General features: G+C 30.9%; 1 protein-coding gene across 2 annotated transcripts in view; it reads left to right on the forward strand.

The window, feature by feature from the left end:
• Window positions 1-20,799, forward strand: part of LOC113518831 (carboxyl-terminal PDZ ligand of neuronal nitric oxide synthase protein) — a 239,020-nt gene that overhangs the window by 148,907 nt on the left and 69,314 nt on the right. For both annotated transcript variants that reach the window (XM_052896545.1, XM_052896544.1), the window contains exon 5: window positions 6,536-6,733. In XM_052896545.1, coding sequence (XP_052752505.1) covers window positions 6,536-6,733 — 198 coding nt within the window. The remainder of the gene's footprint in view (window positions 1-6,535; window positions 6,734-20,799) is intronic.

Consider the following 20,799-nt stretch of genomic DNA (forward strand, 5'->3'; position numbering starts at 1 on the left):
GCAGTGGACAGTTAAAAGCTCATAAGATGATGATTAGTTTATGTAAGTCGTTTAAACTATTCAGGTTTTTTTTTTTATATTGATAACGAGAAATAGAAGTTAACCAACTTAAACTGATTTCTTCCATCTATCATACAAACATTACATGCGGTATATTCTTCTGAGTAGACTATATACTATAAGTAACTTACAAAGACTTCTTTAACATGAGAACTGTTCGATTTGAAAGTAAGCAGTGAAATTAATATTTATGGAGATATAACACAAACAACAAATGTGAACAATAACATCATGAGAGTACCATAGCATGCATATACTTATAATCTTAGATATCTAAAAGGCTGTGTATATGTCTATATGTAATATTATAGAACTATCTAGCTGATTGAAGGTATACGTTCTTATGGGTCTCCAATTTTTTATCTGATCTACCGCTGGTATATCCTGTCTTGTCATGTAGTAAAAACGTCAAGAATGTCTACAAGTTCCGTGCGTTTCCGGATATGAGAGTCCCTTACGACTTTGCATTGGTCATAAAATTTTTTCGCTGTGTTACTTGCAGTTTTTTACATCAAGCATTCCTTATTCTTGAGTATATACAATTTACTGAGTGCTATTCGAACAATTTTTATTACTATTTTTTAATAAATAAAAATGCGTATTAATGTAATAAAAATAATCTGTAATAATACATATATTTTTTTATTTTATATTTAATCAATTTTGTGAACATTACAAATTCAAGTCGACTCTGCAATAACAACAACAATCCTATATACACTCCTTGGGAACTTTTTTGCGTATTCATTAATCATATCAAGGCATAATGGAAAGCTGTCAATCTCATGTCCGCAGGTGAAGTGAGGCGCGGTACTCCTTTTGTCATACAAACTTATTGATGTCCCATTTGAATAATCTTAATCTATTTGACAGATTTTGCCATTTTAAATTTTTTTATAAACATCTTTATCTAAATAATACATTTATTTAAATTTTACATTACTCATTAAGGTATTTCATCTATAACGAATTATTCATATTGTCATACAACATGAAATATTAATTCAATATTAGTATGGTAGTTACTTAAAATAATTTAAATTGCATTTTTTGTTAACGTTCAATATATTTTGTAACTGGAAAGAACGTTATAAATGACTTTCTGGTGCTATAAATATATATAGTTTTCCATAAAGCATCGATATCGATTGGTAGAAATGATTTTTAATATACAATATATACATAAGTAGCGAACCGGTCCAACTTTGCACGAGTAGATAAAATTTCCGAAAATAATATATAGCTTATGTTATTCTCTGACAATGTTGCTTACTATAGTTGATATTTTTTTTTAAATCCGTTCAGTCATTTTGAATTTATCCATTAAAAACAATCACATTTAAATTCTTTATATAATTCTAAAATTAATTATGAAATTTTTGATATTTTAGAAATATTGTATAACTCTTTATAAATATAAACGCACATTATTTATCATAATTTGGTTTACTGTCAAATTAAACTTTTATATATTTAGTGTCTTTAATACTCATAATTATTTGATTTGAATGGTAATTTTATTTTGAACTTTTTAATGTAAATGTGCATAAAAATATAATTATTTTTGTTACTCTTGGGTAGAATTTAATCACTGTCAGATCGCATTATTTAAAATATTGAACTTGTAAAATAATAGGGCTAATTCTGAGGTACCATTTCTCTAAATTTATCTCTTAACCTAGTATTTTAATTTGATAATTTCGCGAAATTACTGTTTTATAGACGACCATAAACTAAAATTATAATGGTTGTGACTAAAATTTATTAGAAAATTAGTTCATATTGTTTCTTACAATAAAGATTTCACTGTAATATTAAATTGAAATTTATATATTAGAGATAGGTTTAAAGATATAGCTCCCAAAATAGTCCAGGTTAACCTCTAGGGATCCACAGGAGACTTAACAGGGGTCTATGTAAGCGTGACGATAAAATGGGGGTTCACAATTCGTTAGCGGGAGTCCACGAAAATTTATTTGCTTTCGATAATGAAGCACTAAAATGTTGGCTTTACTTCACCTATCATCAATGTATGTAGATAATATTTTAAGAATCTCAGCGGCTGTTACTTGTATAATCAATTAATTCACCGATCAATTCTCACTTTTCTTCCGAAAACTTTTAATTCGTGGTTGGAACGCAAATTTCCATAGTTAGATCTAATCTTCACATTTTTGTCGAGTTTTGAAAATATGGTAGAAATGTAGCTGCAAGGAATCCACCGGGACCATCTAAATTTTGAAACTTTGGGAACCTCTGGTTTAGAAAAATAACGTCTCAGAAGCGACCTCATTATCTTTATGATATTTTATAACATAAACTATAGATAGGAATAAATTAAAATAAGTATTTTATTTATATAGTTGAAATTTCTGGAAGACATGCAGTTATATTATATTTATTTTTTGATCAAAAATACTTTGTTTTCAATTATATTTTTTAGTTTTTATTGCAAAATTACATATTAATTTAACTCTTCATACATATTTGTACCTTGGTTATTTTTTTAAATGTCACTTAGTACATTGATTTAAAAGATTAATAAAATCCTTCTTGTCTTTTCTGATGTTATTAATACAGTTATGTTTCTTGTAACTACTTATGGAGAATAGTATCTTTCGGCTGTAGTCATGACCAATACCATGGGCATTAGTGATCATAAAATACAGTGTCATTATCATTCATTTTCTGTATTGCTAGTCCAGAGGATTGTCATCTTTTTTTTTTTATATATCACAAAGGTGGCAAACAAGCATACAATCCGTCTAATGGTAAACGGTCACTGTAGCCTATAGACGCCTGCGACACTAGGGGCAACACGTACACATTGCCGACCTTGAAGAAAATTTAATATATCCTTTTTGAAAAATCCCATATTGTAGTATCTATGGAAAATCTCGGCAGAGCTCAATCCACAGCCTAAACGTTCGCGGGTGAAAATTTCTCTAAAACCGCACTGTACATGACCATTTAGGTTCAAGCGTGTGAGATTGAATTCCCTGTCGATAGCGAGCATTGTGATAATAAAAGGTTCCTGTAGGCATCATTTCAAACAATTTCTCAGAACACAGTATACAAGCGATAGAATATACAAAGAGAAGCAAAGTCTCGTCTTACACTTAAGGGTTCGATACCGCCTGTGAGCTTGGGATCGTCAACAATTCTCATAGCCCGTCTTTGAACTGTCAAAAAGCCCAAGCTGGTATCCAGGTACTCCAGCCTACACATGAGAGCAGTACTCCATGAGGTACCGGATTTGTGACTTGTACAACAATAGTTTTTGTCTCGGGTGTAGTACTGTTTAACTCTATAGAGCACCCTGAGCTTTTTGGGCACGAGTTTTACTTTATCTTCTAGATGACCTCGGAAGTCTACAGTGCTGAAGATGTCGATACCGAGAATCCCAATACTTTTGGAGATGACAATGGACTTGTTCTCGAATTGCAGAGCCACAGTAAATGGGTTTTTATATTACAGATATAATAAAAATATTACTAGACGATATCTATACACGGAAAATATTTAAGAAAAAATTATATAAAACTAATCATGCAAAAAATACTGCACTAAATTGGATGTAGTTGTCACATGTGTGTTTAATTTAAAATTTGGTATGTATTTTATCTTGATGTGCCATCTAAAAATAGTCTATTTAATTGGTATCTGTACTTCTGAACTTCACACTTATGAGGTAATGAGCAAACAGTTACTATATAATATGGTTTTTTCGTTTGCATATTTGATAAATTATTAATGTTCAAGAATCACATGAATTGCTACTTTACGAAAAAAAAAACAAGTAAAACATTTATCCCATTAAAATAGAAACCCAGAATCGTATTAGCAGCAACTACTTATTTATTTTTAATTACCAACTAGCCTTCGTTAGCCTTATAAAATTATAATTACATATTATAATTTTATTTGGATATTTCAGCGTTATGACTGAAAAGTAGGACTTAGTACAAGCCGCTCTGGTAGCATTAGTAATTCTTTGTGTTGTTATCGCTGGTCTCTGATGATGGTATGTAATTACATTTAAACGAGCTCAGATTCTACTAATAAATGTACTGTAATATTCATATTTCCTTTTTTTACTTTCTTATAAAGATCTAACTAAACTAAGAACTTATGAAATATTATTTTCTATTAGCTCTGTTTACAACGATCGCTTGTCGAATTCTTGTAATTCCAAATAAAAAGAACTGTACAAAAAAGTAGTATTACTAAGGGTTCTTTGGATATTTTACTATAGTGATAAATATCATATATTAAATAGAATTAGGTATTATTAAAACAGAAAATTTCATAGAAATTCGCCCAGTAGCTTTTACGTGAAGCGTGCATTAAAATGGTCTATATATAGTTTTATTATATGTATAAACATAGATTATTACGTTTCTGTATATGAAAAATACATAGAACAGCGGCTTACTTGTTATCGGTGTTCCCACGTGATGGTTTGCAATTAAGGCTTAGCAGAGCTAAGGGCTAATTGAGAGCTATTTCATACCCTTCTGTGCATCATATCGCCTTTATGGCAGCTCCAGACGCTTTACAGAAAAACAAGTTGCGCGTGCCTTTCTGAAATAAACTTCGACCTTATACCAATAATATTAAATATCTATTTACCTTTGGTAATATAGACTACTAAGAAACCTTTGTCTTGGTGTATTTTTTTTAAATAAGCAGATATTAATTTGTATTCATTAATATAAGTTTATTTTTATTATATGTATTATCAATACTGTAAAATAAATAATAATGAATTGTAAATAATGTACAATAAAGATTTTACAATACAATACTAATTACTTTATTTTCATTCCATTGATAGGGTGATGAAACTTGTAAATAAAGTTTTTAAAATTGTATTAAAAATTGTATTAAACCAGTTCTCCAAAATCGTGTTGTAATAGTACACGTAAATACACTTTTTTTTTTTTAAATATAAACACATATAATTTTAAAACACGTTTAATTTTATTCTTTCCTATTTTTTTTTGTTTTATTAAGTACCTATTTTTTAATACGTAATATTACAATGACACTGAATTTTGTAAAAGAATATCCCTATAGCATATATATCTATTGAACTATCTGCGTGATCAATTAACGTTACCCGTTGGTTTGTTAAAACTAATTAATCAGTACTATAAACTTCAAAACTCCCTTCCCGTTCAGTACGTTAGGAAGTCCTTTCATTTTCCGAACTAAACGTTCTCATAATTTTTAACATATAAGGCTCGAAAATACGAAATTAAAAGATATGAAAGAATAGTGTAATAGTAACTTATTTTTAGATTAACATTTAGTTATCCATAATTATAGAATTTAGGTTATTTATTCTGTACACTAATATAATATAATTGCAGGAGTAATATCATAAAATCCATTATTATTATTGTTATAACAGCCGTTGATTATCCACTGCTGAACATAATCGCCCGCATAAGAGGAGTTTTTCCAATGGTTACTACGTTTGGCAGGCGGATTGGCAACCGCAGTTAGGCTTTGGAAATATTTTAAGAGGGACGCAGCTGTCCATCTCTCGACCATTAAGTTCCCTAGTCACCTTTTAAGATACACACAGGAATGGAAAAGATAGTTCATTCTGAGCACGGACCACACAGCAAACATATCAGGCCTATTATATATACTTGTCAGGCCTAAGATTTTTGTTACATGATACTTAGGGAAAATGTTTAGTTTCTCTGATAAAACATTTTCTTAAAACGATGCAAATTATTGAAATATTACTCTGCTTATTTATAGAGTCGATTAACTACTTATTCATGTAGATTTCTTTCAAAAGAATTAAGTCATTCCTACATGATAAAAATAAAATGATATCGTCGAGGCGGAAAACGCAACTATACTTTGCTTCTTCTTTTTCCATCGCCTCTTTCCGTTACGCGAGGTCGACTTTCGTAATCACACTGCGCCATTTGTTTTGCTATGTATCACTATTGGTTAGTCCGAACCTTCATATCCTTCAGGACATTTGACATCTGCGAGCCATTTGAATCTGTGTCCTACCTCGTCTTCTCTTATTTTCAACCATAGAAAGGCATTTCTTCACAACCTAACAATTGAGTCCCCTCAATACATATCTGTACAAGCATAGCTTAGACTCTGCAATTTTATATGCTATAGGCGCAACCCTAAAACTACCCCGTATACATATAATTGCACAATTTATATCTAAAAGTAACTCCACCCGCCCAACGCAATATGCACATTTCAGTGTCACAATGTAGTTTTGTTCATGACTTTTCATTAAAGCCCACGTTTCGCTATAATAGAGTAAAACTAGTCTTACAACTGCTTCATAGACCCTGCCTTTAGTTTTAATAGGTATTTTTGGACCACAGAGATCGCCACTTAGTATATGCCATTTGTACAAATACAGTTTGTCATACTATATTTATTTCTATACCTATATTATAAGTAACAAGATATTAATTTGTTTCAGAAAAGCTCAAGTTCGAAGTTATTTAGTCGAAGCACCAAAAACAGTATAAGTAACGACGGTACAGAGATAATGCATCATCCGATCTACCGTATCTTCTATGTGTCCCACGACAGCTCCGATCTGAAGATATTCTCTTATATCGCCCGTGATGGTGCCACCAATGTTTTTAAGTGCAATGTTTTTAAAAGCAACAGGAAGGTAAGATGTTATTATCATAGTGTAAAGAAGTTTTTCATATCAGTCATCCAATAAACATGACAACGCGACTGTCTAGATGTATTTATTTATTTATTCATTCATTATATAGTACATGTATGTGTATATGGCGGACTTAATGCTAAAAGCATTCTCTCCCAATCAACTATAGGGAAGCGTCAGAATACTCGAATGCGGTACTAGTAATTATTGATATACATACATACTAAAATTACAAATACAAACGAATAAATATATATAAATAACAAATATATTTAGACATATATAAAATAAACTCTATTATACACAAAATTGAGAATAATATATATAAAGTACTTACTGCTCGGATAAAATAGAAAAGTGAGTGTGAACTTTTTTTTAAAGGCGGTTTACTCGGTAGTATCTTAATGGTATCAGGAAGTGCGTTCTAGAACCATGAAGAATATAGGAGAAAAGAATTTGAAGCGAAACCAGTACCAGAATGTATCCGTTTCAGTACGAATAAGCAATGCAAGTTAAATAGTAATAGTTTGGATTATGCAAAAAGTCAACACCTTTAGCTACAATAAAACTATGGTTTAAGAAGCAAACAGTGGTACAGCTACTACTATTTACTTTTTAAAATATGGTTTTATTTTGTGAATCTCGAGTATAAGGCTATTTATTCTCATGGCTCAAGTCTTAAACTCTTATCAATTAATTTACATTTAGAGTAAGAGTAACCTTAAATATACATTTAATGAACTTAAATTATTCACCACAAGGAAGCTTTATACAAAAGTCGTCCGCTTGTTTACTTCTGCATTCGTATTTTAGCCGTGGAGCAGTTGTGTTTGTATGACTGTAGTTTGCAGTTTGAAAGGTAGAATATGGCAGTGAAATTTCAGGATACAAAGGCATAATACCTTAGTCCTCAGTAATGCTAACGCATGAGTAGTTAATGGATGATAATGGAATATTAAACTCGCCTACGATAACGATATACGCTGACGGGGCATCAGCGAGAGATGATAGGTGAGAATGAAAAGGTAGGCCAGTTAGTTTATCGCGATGAATATGTCTGAAATTCAGTACGATGGTTCCCAGAGGGACGACCTGTCAGGGTGTATTGCTAGTAATGAAACCGGTAGTCCGCATTACTTACAGTCCCTTTCCTCCTGGAAACGCATGAGAAGTATCATGAGTGACACTCTGTTATATTCATAGTTATTCATGTCTATGGACAACGGTTACCATTTTACATCGGCTTATTTGCCATTCTAGTTTAAATAAAAAATAATTGTTCTATTTAATAAATTGAAACTTGAACTGAGCTTAATCGTTCAAGTAAAACATAAAAAACATAGATTTCAAACAGAGATTTTGATTAAGATAGATGATGATGTATGTATGATGATGTATGTATGAGTAAGAAACTCAATTTATTAGGTCTCAACATTAGTCTTGGGTATGATTTATTAATCAGACTTATATATATTTGTAATTTTTATTAGTTTTTTTTTATTATGTTATCTGTATCTCTGACTGGGTTCGACATGTAGTACCCTTTATAATTTGGGTCCCATAATTCCCCCGTAGTAGTCAAGAAACTATTTATGTGAAAAGGATAAATTTTGTCTTGTGTTAGCAAAAGTAAATCCTATGTTCATATACAAAGTACACAAATTTTAACAATTACATAGATAAACCGGAACTTAAGCGTGTTTAAGTACGTTAATTTATGTACAACATGATTTGTAGATATAGTGTGATATACGAGTATACAGCGACATCGAGATCGATTCCGAAGCGTCATTCTCTAAAACTAACTTTCTGCGATAGTTTAGCAAATGTTTTTAAATTAATAAGTCATCTTTTATTTATTTATTTAAATCGGTAAATTAATAACATATTTTGTCAAATATAATAATATTTTTTTGGGAAACAATCTCAAAAAAATCTACTTCAATTTGAAGTCGGTGGAAAATTTGCCACAGCTACAGTTGTCTTCGTGTAGTTTTGCACTTTCAATACCAGTTCGTAACTACGAATCTGGTCACTTATTGTTTCTCACTGGCCAGATATTAATTGATTTGGGAATTGGATCACAGTTATCACTAGCACCACGAAATCGGGTCAAAACGTTTTGCTTGCGCGTGTCAAGAATTTAATTATTGTGCGCTGTCTCTGTTCAATAAGTTTATTGGACAAGCTAAACTTTCATAGTTGTGGATAATTCTATTTCGAAACTTAGTATTAAGTGCCAATATAGTTTTGACTTATCCTTTGATAGTTTTAAATGGAATTATGATAAATATCATCCTACTTAAATACTAATAGAGGTTTTGAACATTTATTAGGTCCCTTTTTAATTTGATATAATAGTACTCGCAGATAAATGTAAAAGATGGTTTATGTTTCTGACAAACTTCAGTAATTATTCAACAATTTGAATAAGATGAGGTTACTAATTTGATTTTTTTGTGTATACAATACGCGACGCAGTCTTCTTATTCTTTATAATAGATCTCGATAACTCTTGTGCCGCTCCTATACTATCTTAGTAAGTTTTAGTTGCAGATCAGTATCTTATACTATTTCATTGTTTTAATCACCGATTTTATAATCAAAAGGGAATAAATTGAATAAAAAGTATGAACTCTGCAGAAAGCTCGCGTAATCGATACCTACTCAAGAAGTGCTGACCGTACAACATGGCGGATTTCAATTTGTAATAACACAAAACTGAGTACTAAGCAAAAATGATTTTACAGCCCATTATCGATCCACTGCTAGGCATGGATGATCTTAGCCCACTATTATCAATTTGGTGGCTTGGTATAGTCGTAATTAGATTTTTTCTTTCTTGCCACTGGAGTAGTATATTTTATACCCTTAATAATCTTTTACAATATCCAAGAGATCAAAATACGTATCTACATCATGTATTCTAACTCCGTCACAACACTGCCGTTTATAACGCCGGATTACATTATGATACTAGTTTTAAACACATCCGGAAACTAATTTAATAATGTGAATTAATTTCCGGAAACTAATTTTAAAGTTAGTTAGTTCTCTTTAATGAAATTGAGAATATCAGGCCTAACATCACAGTCACGTTTTTAGTTAATAAGCAAACACGTATAGGTATGGATGTGAGCGTGTGTGCGTGCGTGCGTGCGTGAGGGCGTGCGTGCTTTTGTGCCTATGTGCGTGCGTTTTTAAATTTTTAAACAAAAGTATGTATTCACATGTTATTAGTATAAGTTAGGCTCTTGAAACGTTACATTTGGGTTCTTAATTCAAAACTAAAATTAATATATTTATTGGATTTTGAAGAATTCATCCCTAAAGAGGTGAAATAGGGGATGACAGTTAAGACCGAACTAATTCAAGTCCATATTTAGTACATGTAGTTTCACAGTACCACGTTCATACTAAAATATGACCAGTAGATAGAGACGGACGTTGCGGTCCGACTACTGTTCATCAGGCACGTCAGTGTCACTCCATTATATAATATACTTTTCTCAGTATCCGAACTACCAAAAGTATATCATTCTGTCAGAATATTTTTGATAACATAATTTTTAATTTTTTTCAGAACAGAACGAAAGTCAAATTTTAAATTAAATTTGACTTTCGTTCTGCTCTGAAATTTCCGACAAATTCGTAGTAGGTGCCAAGAAAATTATCAAGGCTAAGACAAAAATGTATTAAATTTTTCCATTTTTATTATATTAACAATAAGTATCATTAGTATCATAAAGTGGTTTAAAGTTGCAGTCGTTCATTAACTTCCTTTACGATATACACTAAATGTATTAATTCTACATTACCCTCTACTCAGCTTAACCGTCATGAATAACTATGTATACGTTGAATACCACCTTGGTGTTTAGCTCATAAATAATTTAAAGGCAATATCAGGCTTTGGTTTAAAGTGCGGCATTCGAAATCCATTAGTGCATACGCCCCTACTTGCATTATAAAGGAAGATGTAAGTTTGACTTTTTGACGATTAAGCTACTAGACAAATATGATTCCTTTTATAAAACATAGAATAGCAACTATTGGGATGCCAGGGAGACATTCATTCAGGGAGATGTTCAGCAGTAGACAGTTAAAGGCTGGTGTGATGGTGATGATGATAAAATTGTATAAACATGAGTCTCACTATGGATGTCACTATAATGCCCATTGTACCTTTCATGGGTTCATAAGATGAATATTTATCCTTCACCAGCATTTCTACTCGCTGTTTCGTACACATGGATTTCAGAAGTAGGTAAATCATTGAAATAGATAACTTTTAGTATAGACGGCGTATGAAAATAAAATATACACTAGATTTTAAATTTAACCTTCAGGAACATTCATTTTGGTGCAGTAACTTTTGTGTAATGACGGAATAAATGTACAGATAGACAAACAGATAAAATTTCCTAAAATTATTGTTTTGATTAAGACCCCCTCATATCATTTTTTCTTAAATATTACACATGTATAGACTTATTTATATACATACAATAATATACAATGATTTTATATTAGTATTATATTCATATAAATATAATCTAATAGCCCCATTGCGGGCAATACACCCAAACAGGTCGACCTTTCCATGCCCTCCCCCCCCCCCCTCCGCACCGAAACCTCTAATTCCAGATCTATTCACCACAATGGGCTAACAGTCCTGCCTTTTTATATGTGCGAAACCGCGGCGAGTCACTAGTAGTTGACAATACAAGATAGTCATAAGTTACGATATTGATCGAAAACTTTAAACCTCACATATAGCCACTAAAAATTGCTTTGTTTATTGCAAGACGTTAACATGTTTTATATTTCTTAGAACATTTTTTTTAATGGATACCACGAGACAAAATGTTATACAAGTTTAATATAATTACCAACATTCAAACATGCTAAATTTAGCCGTGATCATTATAAGGTTATTTTTTCATTTAAATATAAATATGTATATGTAGTCTCGTTAATATTGGAGAATAAAACTGTTTTATTACAACCCTTGTGGTCATAGATTATTCATGTTGTGCTCACAACTTCGACCGACGTGGGCCCAAAACATAATTAATCCAAGGGTTGCCTTTTATGACTTATTAATTTCAATTCAATTATGTTACAACGATGGGAAGGTGAATCCATAAATTTTGCCATGTCAGATCATAATCTCAACAATTCACTTCCAGTCGTCCACTGTTTAAGATAAGCTATCTTCATAAACTGCCAACAAGAATTTGGGCCAATTGTGGTTTGGTTCAAACATATTTGAGATCGTTGTGGCTTATTATTATACTATTCAGGCTTATATATTACTAGCTTTATCCCACGGTTTTGTCCGTGTAAGTTAGTACATAAGGTATCCTATGTGTTAAACTAGGATATAACCTACCCGTATACCAAATTTCATTTAAATCCGTTCTGTAGTTTTCCCCATCCATCTATTTATATCATCCATCGATCTATTTATCCATCTACCCATCTATCAATCCATCCATCTATCCTTACAAACTTTCGTTCTTATAAAATTAATAGATTGAAAGTCATAAATTCGAAATCCGGCCGACACCAACAACTTTTTGTATCACTTTAAGTGTCCGACTAAGTCTCCAATGGCGGAAATAACCATTAACAAATCAAACTAATCCAAGTGTCCGTGGTAGCTCGTTTTCTGTCACGATGAATGAAATAAAGAGAAATTTGAGCATGTCGTATATAGTCTATCAGTGTACGAGTACTTTTTTAAATTCGTATTTACAAAATCGAATTTACGTTGAATGTCAGGAGAGTTAAATTTATGTTTGAAATTTTGAGTTTACCGACTATTATATTTTATTACATTATGCAAAGGGATGAAATAAAATACAATTAATAAATAGGATTGTTTTCACTGATGTTTGATGTTTCTATATCCAGAGACTAGCTGTATCCTGCAGCTTTACCCGTCTCAATCAGTATGTAAAGTATCTGCTAAGTTAGTATATAACCTATCCGTGTACCAATATTCTTTAAAATCCGTTCAGTAGTTTTTGTGTGAAAGAGTACGAAACATCTATCTGTCCATCGTTACAAACTTATAGTATAAAATGTTTAGCTGTATCGCGAAACTTGCTTAAAAATAGTTTTAAACTGCTTATTGTTGCTTTGCTGATAAACTTTTTAGGAAGAAATGTATCCACATCCTCATTTTCTGAGGCTAAATTGTGTACAATTTGTCCGGTCATATGACAACGGGCGACTCTGTATCCTGTGCTACGGACAGATAATATCAAAATTACGTATTTCCTATCAAAGATGTTTGAGAAATCAGTAGGAGTTTATTACAATCTTCAAATATTTATAGAATACTACATGTAATTATCATTAGTATAAATATTTCAATATAAAAATATAGCAGTAAGACTCACTTAGACCTTACGTGAAGCAGTGTATTCTCTGTGTTACTATCAAATGCTGTCATCAATAAAACATATCTTGGCGTCACACGTTACGTATGGCAGTATTTTGTGATTATTTATTGCTACATGGTTTTAAAATCGTGTTTCAATAATTTTTAACAGAACATTTAGTTGAGATAGTAAAAGTTTTAAGGATTGTCCTGTACTAGGTGCCTTACTGGTGGTACTTTTTATTTTTAATAATAGTTATTCTATTATTAGATACAAATATATGATAGACACGCTTTTATAGTATGACATCTAAACATGTATTGAATTCCTGTCGATCGCAAGTTTGACTTTTTTGTAGTAAATCGAATTATATTTGATAAAGTATATGATCCATCTATGCGCTAAACATGAAAATTAGTTTAGCTATTTCATAGCGATTGAATATCAAACATTTTTGTAACATTAGTAGCATTGGTAGCTGTTTTTCTATTGCCGTACGAGACCAATGTTTAAGAGTAGTTTATTTTGTAGCTCCATGTTAACTTGCAATTTCCCCTCAGTATGAATAGAATACAAATGAGGCCTGAGTTCCGACGCCGCACGAATATCTTTTGATCATGTTTATTGTTCTAAGAAAATGTTCTGTCGATAGATGTCAAATGCTTTCTTCGCAAGATTTTTTCAATCTTCATTGTTGATTATTTTTATAGTGCTTGTGCTCTTCTTATGTTGTGTCTTGTATTATAGTAGTATTACGGTAAATATTATTTACCGATTGAATATAATAAAGTACTATTATAATTTTTATATATGGAATATATATACACCTTTATTTCTTTATTTATAACATTAGCAGAATAATTATATATTAATTTAAACGTTGACAACTGAATGAATTTATATTTTGTCTATTACAAAATAACTGTGAAATTTAAAATACATATTTAAGAAACCATTTAATGATATTGTTTTAAAACTAATAATCGTGATAAATTGTAGGAAAAGAATACGGGAGTGAAGTTTTTAATTAGTAAAAACTCATTAAACTAATTATATTCAGCTTTACTCACGTGAAGCAGTACCTATATAAAATATTCTTTATACTAAGATATAACCAACCCGTTTTTATTAAAAAAAATTTACACATATCCATCTATCCATCTATCGTTAGAAAATTTCCTATTTATAATATCAATATGATTTAAATTTGCATTTATCTATATCGTATAACGTAACAAACGTACAGTTGACTTAAAAATTTGCTTCTTTCAAAAAGTCAAGTAAAAAATTGGTTATTTTGTAAAAACTCTTTTAATGTAAATATTGTTATTTATATACGTAATCAATTTGCAAAAAAGGCCGTGCTATATTATCACCAACTGTTAAATTGAGTAGCTTTTTCTCTTTATGTCTTGAAGAAGTAAGTAGTTGAGATATAAACGTGAAAACGTCGGCTTTTAACTACACTCTGGGATCCACGTAACTTTGTGGTGTCTCAGAAGAGCAGCCGACTTGGAAGGCGTGACTAAATCGACCAAGTTTTTGAGGGAAAGTTATAACTTTTCGGGTAATAAAAAGATTTTATGATTTTGAAAGTTTAACTCGCAAATTTTGAAAATTAATTTCGACGACTGATTTTTTCAATTTAATTAAACGGAATTTCTGGATTAGAAAAGTTACATTGTTGTAACAATTTAAATAACATATTATTTGATTGATGATAAATGATTTTCAAAATGAGACTCTCAATTGGTCTGTTTATTTTGTTATACGTTATGTGATTATATTTCCAATTTTTTTTTTTTTTATAATATTTAGAATGGCAAACATACTTGCAGCTTACCTGATGGAAAGCAATCACCGTTGCCTATAGAAACGAGCATCATCATGAACATAACTGAATGCAATATGACGCTTTGAAAGCCCATGGTAACGCTTATGGACTATTTTGTTTTTTTTTAATTAATGTCTTACACCAGGTGGGCCGTCAACTTATATACTATTCTAAGTATTAAAAAAATTTCGTGATAGTCTCATATTTTCTGACAAAGTAAAATTTACTTATAGTTAATTATTTCGTTGTTAATCGATGCTTTTTATTCATTTGAAATTAGTGACTATGAGGTTCCTAATGATTGAAGTTATTATTTTTTGCAGAATTTAATCTATAAATTATAATAAAAGTAGATGAAAATTTTATTTAAATAAAAAAATACCGATACAAACAAACCTAAAAGAAAAGGCCTCGATCATAATCTGTCTAATACCTCTTCACTGAGACCATTCTAATGAACCCAAACACTTTATATCGACAACGCTGCAGCATGAAGTAGTTTACATCTTGCAAACTACTTCATGCTGCAGCGTCAGCTCAATGTTACTATATTATAGAAATACCATCTAAGTAACGGTACACCCAATTTCAAATAATCGGACTTGTATAAGTTGTTGTAATCTCTTTGAAAAGTAGAAAATGAGTAGAATAAAGATAGTTTACAATACAAATACCTAAACAAATAATCATAAATTATATCTAAGAACAAACTCAATCATATCAGCTTTAGAACAAAAAAATTATCAAAATCGATCTATATATTTGGGAGATATGATGTCACAAATAGATTCATAGACTTTTTAAATTTTTAAAATTTTTAAAAGTCTATGCCCTTCTTTTTTCGTCTTAGGTTGAAAAAAGAGTTTGATGTTCTGTATTTGGCTTCCAAATTTAACGTCGAAAAGTTTGTTTAAGAGGCAAAACACGTTCCAGAGGATGTTTGAACAGTATTTTACCTTACTTAAAGAAAATAAAAGCTAAAAAGCTAAGCTAATGGGGTGGTAACCCCGCCTCCACTATTCGTTTATGCTGGTGAAGTACCGTGAGGAGCATTAGCTGAAAATGAAGTAAGGTCATATAATCATAAAATCAGTCAGTATGAAGTTCTTCAAAAAGGGTGCATTAAGGTTTCTTCAGAATCGTAATACGTACGTGACACTCCTAATGTTGCAGGCATCCATAGACTACAGCGACTGTTTACAATCAGACGGGCCGTATGTTTGTATACCACCCTAATGATAAAGTCAAATACATTAACAATATCGTGGACATAACAGAGTATACGGAATCGCCCATGATAGTCAAGCGTTGTCATTCCTGAGGACAAAGGTCAAAAAGGTAAAGAAATTACAATGTTTACTGTCATTTCTTTATCTTTTAATGTAATATCATTGCTATATCTTACCCTTCAAATCGAAACTCAGATATCCATACACAACTTCTTCAGGGTAGAAACACGAATGGGAGAGAAGTACCCAAGCAGACGACTTTTATAGAAATCTCCCTCTGGTATACATCCACATAATATTAATTTTAATGGCAGATATAAAAATACAAAGTATTTGGTTTTGCTTGCATGTGTACATAGGTACATAGAAATTACTATAAAATCTCATTATGTCAAAACGAAGTAAAGTTTTTGGGAATCTCACTAAAGGATCGAAATATGTATAGATAATAATATACATATTCTTATTACAATTAAAAAAATAAATCACAAATTAAGACATACCTATAAATATACCTAATCTTATTAAATCAGAAAGTTTCTAACGATGGAGTGATGAAATTTAGTACATGGCTAGGTTATATTCTAACTTAGCCACACAGGGTAATTTATGTACTGATTCACGCGGGCGAAGCCTCAGGATATAGCTAGTATACAGCTGTACATTCATTTTTTAAGCTCTTTAAAATTATTGATAATCTGCAAAATTATTTTAGAACAGTTCTGTAACCATAATTTTTTATTATAATTTTTATATAAAGAAACACTATTGTATAATATTATTATGAGTAAAAAAAAAACTTAAATGAAACAATACTTATTTCAGTCTAGTTATATTGAGTCAAATTTACTTATACAAAAGCTACAATCAGGACAGGGGTCTATCTAAGGATCAATATAGTGTGTCAAGGTGAAAAAGTAATGAGTTATCAGGGTACAGAAGAAGAGGCTGAATGGTCCTAACGCGTGCTGTTTATGAAGATCGTAGAAACTCGTAAACACGGGCCCTGGCTATAAAGCGCAGCTGGCGTATCACTCGTCCATGGAATATGTGAAAATTACCGCCTTTTAGAATAAATTTCTTTGGTAACCTAAGTTTATGTACCCACGATCGTAGGCAACAGGCCAGATTTTTTAATTCAATTTTTCTAGCATGATAAAGTATTTTCTTTTTTATTTTTACTAATAAAAATACAAAACAATAAAAATAAATCATATTTCGTACTTATATAATAAAATTATAACTAGACTGTTTTTATATTGTACATGGAAGATAATTTTAAAATAAATGCAATAGAAGCCAAAGCAATAATTTTTTGATTTTTTTTCTGTCTTATGTTTGTTTTAGGATCATACAAAACCTACTGTATCAATTTAGATGCGATTTTATTTCTGTAGTCTAACTTAAAATCAGGTTTCAATTGACACGCTAAAAGTGTTATATTTAATTGATTTTCCTGCTTCCGAAATGTATGCGTTGCAAAGTTGTCAGCTAAAAAAAACTAGTTAGTAAATATTTGAGAGACACGTGATAACATATCCCAGCTTTTTACCGGATGACCCGATTCACTTGGAGTGGGACGAGGCATATAAATGTCCCGATTTTTCATGGTCCACAGTTTCTTTTCGAATTGTACCCATATCAAATAATATGTCCAGGAGTTGGACACACTTCAGTTTTATTAGTTATTTTGTGACTTTAGAGTTTATAATAAAACACCTTGATACTTATGAAAAATTTTCCTCCAAAATTGTTTTTTTAGCATGCCTAAATGTTTAATTTATTTCTTACAATGTAGCAGATAGACTTAGTATAAGTATAATCTGCATTGATTAAAGAGTACCTGCATCTGACGATCTCAGTGTCTTAACACTAAACAGCAGATTCCTATCTGAACCAACTAATTGCAAAAACGAGAAAAAGAAAGACGATATTGCCTGAGGCATATGTTCTTAGACTCCTGCCATCCAATTGGAGGGAAGCGCTTTCTTCTCCTCCCATCCGGCGCCCTTTAATACCTCTGCGGGCTTAAAGTAATTTCAACACTCACTCTATACGCGTTTGGTGAAACTGTAAGGTCATCTGCGGCCAACATATGCAGAAAACATAAAAAATAAACTATATCCCTATCATATTTCTGCTAGCAAAATATCTGTGCTTTCATAATTGTGTTTTGGTTTGAAAAGATATGGGAGTAAAATTACGAAATACGAAGGTATATGCAACGCATTAGTCCTTAACGTTCATGTAACTATTATTATTCTTTTGAAGTTTAATCAAATTAATCCCTAAGATATTTATATGAGGTTCAATTTATTAGAATAAACAGATTGTAATTGATTCACGTTCCATCATTCTGACACAGACCAAACGCATATGAGTACTTTACCTACGCAAAATTACTAAAATTTTGAAGTTCTATTTCGTTAGCGAAAGTATTGTTACAGACAAGAAAGAACTGAATATTTATATAATAAATTTGACTCAAAATGTAATGTTTTCGTTGTTATATTGAACAAAAATTTTAGTTTTAGAGATGGAGAATCGCGTTTCAGAATCGACCTCTAGTGTTTTGTTATGATAACAAGGCCGCTTATATTTACACCCAGTTTCCAGTATTTGAATAAAACATTACAACGATACAACTCCTTTTAATATTATGTACTTGTATATATCACATATAAAGAATTGTCCTGGCTGACAGAATTTTTTAAGGCCAATGCCTTTTTCAATCATAAGCTACAGAGATTGGAACCTGGAAAATTTCAATTCTGATTTTTTATGACGTAAGCACCCATTTAAAAAGTAAGTATATCTCAAAATTTCCATGACAACAAGAGCCACAAATACCGCATTAGCGAAACCGTGCTAAACAGGTTTCTTAACAAAGGCGTAAGCAGTTTTTAATTTTTTCAATATCTGAAGTAATGTAAAGAATTCTTTCCTTTCTTTCAAGCGGTTTAGTATTCTTGATTTCCACCGGCGTTGTATAAAAAAAATAATACCATCCGACGGCTTGACAAAAACGTAAATTACTCTTTGATAGGACTTTCATAAAAATAAAATAAAAGGAAACCGTTCAACGTTTTATATAAGAAAACTTAGTATATATAGCCTATAAACAACGGGAACAGAAAACCGTAAAGTTTTAAAGAATCACAAGATCAATTTATTCTACTGGTTACAAACTCGTTAAAAATTTAACTTTTTGTGATTTAAAATTTGGGGCAAACTGTTAACAAAGGGGTGAAAAATATATAATGATCAAAGCAAATAAAGAAACGTGAGTTATGGCTTTGATGATTTGTAAATACTTAATTGTTCACAAAAAAACTGTAGGTACTCACCTCTTATTCTTTTGTTATAAAATATACACGTTTGGCATTCTAATGAAATAATAATACTGAGTAGAGTAATTAATCTATTTTATACAAATATAATAAAGTAAAATTGTTATATTCATTATTTTAAAAATAATACTTGATTTCGGAAAAAATTTGAAACGTCTTTTTAACCGATTTTATAAAGAAGGAGGTTTTTATTACAGTTGTATATTTTTTTATATTTATTACGTCATACGTCCGTCAGTTTTAAACCTTTTTTTATCTGAAAAGTTATACTTACTGACTGGTCCCATAGAAATTTTATCAAAATCGTTTCTATGATTTAATATCGAAATCAAAATAATTCGTTTTTCCATAAACATTATTACTATTACATTCCATAAACAATTTCTATTGTATAGTATGTATATAGTATGTATAGTATTACATTTCTATGTATAGTATGAAATACAATGAGAATGTAATTCTGCAGTATTAAAGATTGACTTGCTAATGTACCCGCAATGTGCATCGTACTGATTTTATAATGAGAAATTTTCAGTTACCGTAAAAAAAATTTATACATATATAATGTCTCTTACTTCTCTTTTTTAATGAAGACTATTATTTATTTAAATATTGGAACTACGTTCTATAAGTAGTTTCTCCGTGATATAGATACTATCCACAGACAAAATATACCTCAAAATAAATAATTGTCTAAGAGTTAAAATAACAATTTCCGAAAATATAATTGCTAATTTAAATATTTTTAGAAATCGACACCCCATTCCCTTTGTCTGGCTATGCTGTTCTTAAAATAGAAAAAAATCGGAATATGTATTATGCTAATATACGAAATGTGTTTGCCGTACCACCCTTAGTGCTGCCCACGTGCGACGCACGATCTCTTGTGGCCAACGGATAGCAAATAATCGAATTCACAACCAGCTGACACCTGAGATAATTATATTCTCTTTGGCCCTTGCCTACACGAGCATAAGATAATTATTTTATAATAACCGTGTGATGACATAAAAAGAATATCGCCATTCCTTTCATCTCCGACACTGTGAGAGGCGGGTAAGGAGAGAAAGATAATAGGCCAACAAATCAAAACGAATACCCTATTTAAAACGGTAGTAAGTTTTTTTGCCTACGTGATAATAATTGTATAACATAATTCTCTGTTATAATTATGTACCTTGTCTATATTAACCCTAAGTAACCGCGATGCACCTATTATTATTTTGATAATGTGATTAGACCTGCATATCGAGTTCCTCCT

Source organism: Galleria mellonella, unplaced genomic scaffold (genome assembly GCF_026898425.1).
Source record: "Galleria mellonella isolate WM207_F2 unplaced genomic scaffold, CSIRO_AGI_GalMel_v1 utg33, whole genome shotgun sequence".
In the NCBI taxonomy this organism is placed as follows: Eukaryota; Metazoa; Arthropoda; class Insecta; order Lepidoptera; family Pyralidae; genus Galleria; species Galleria mellonella.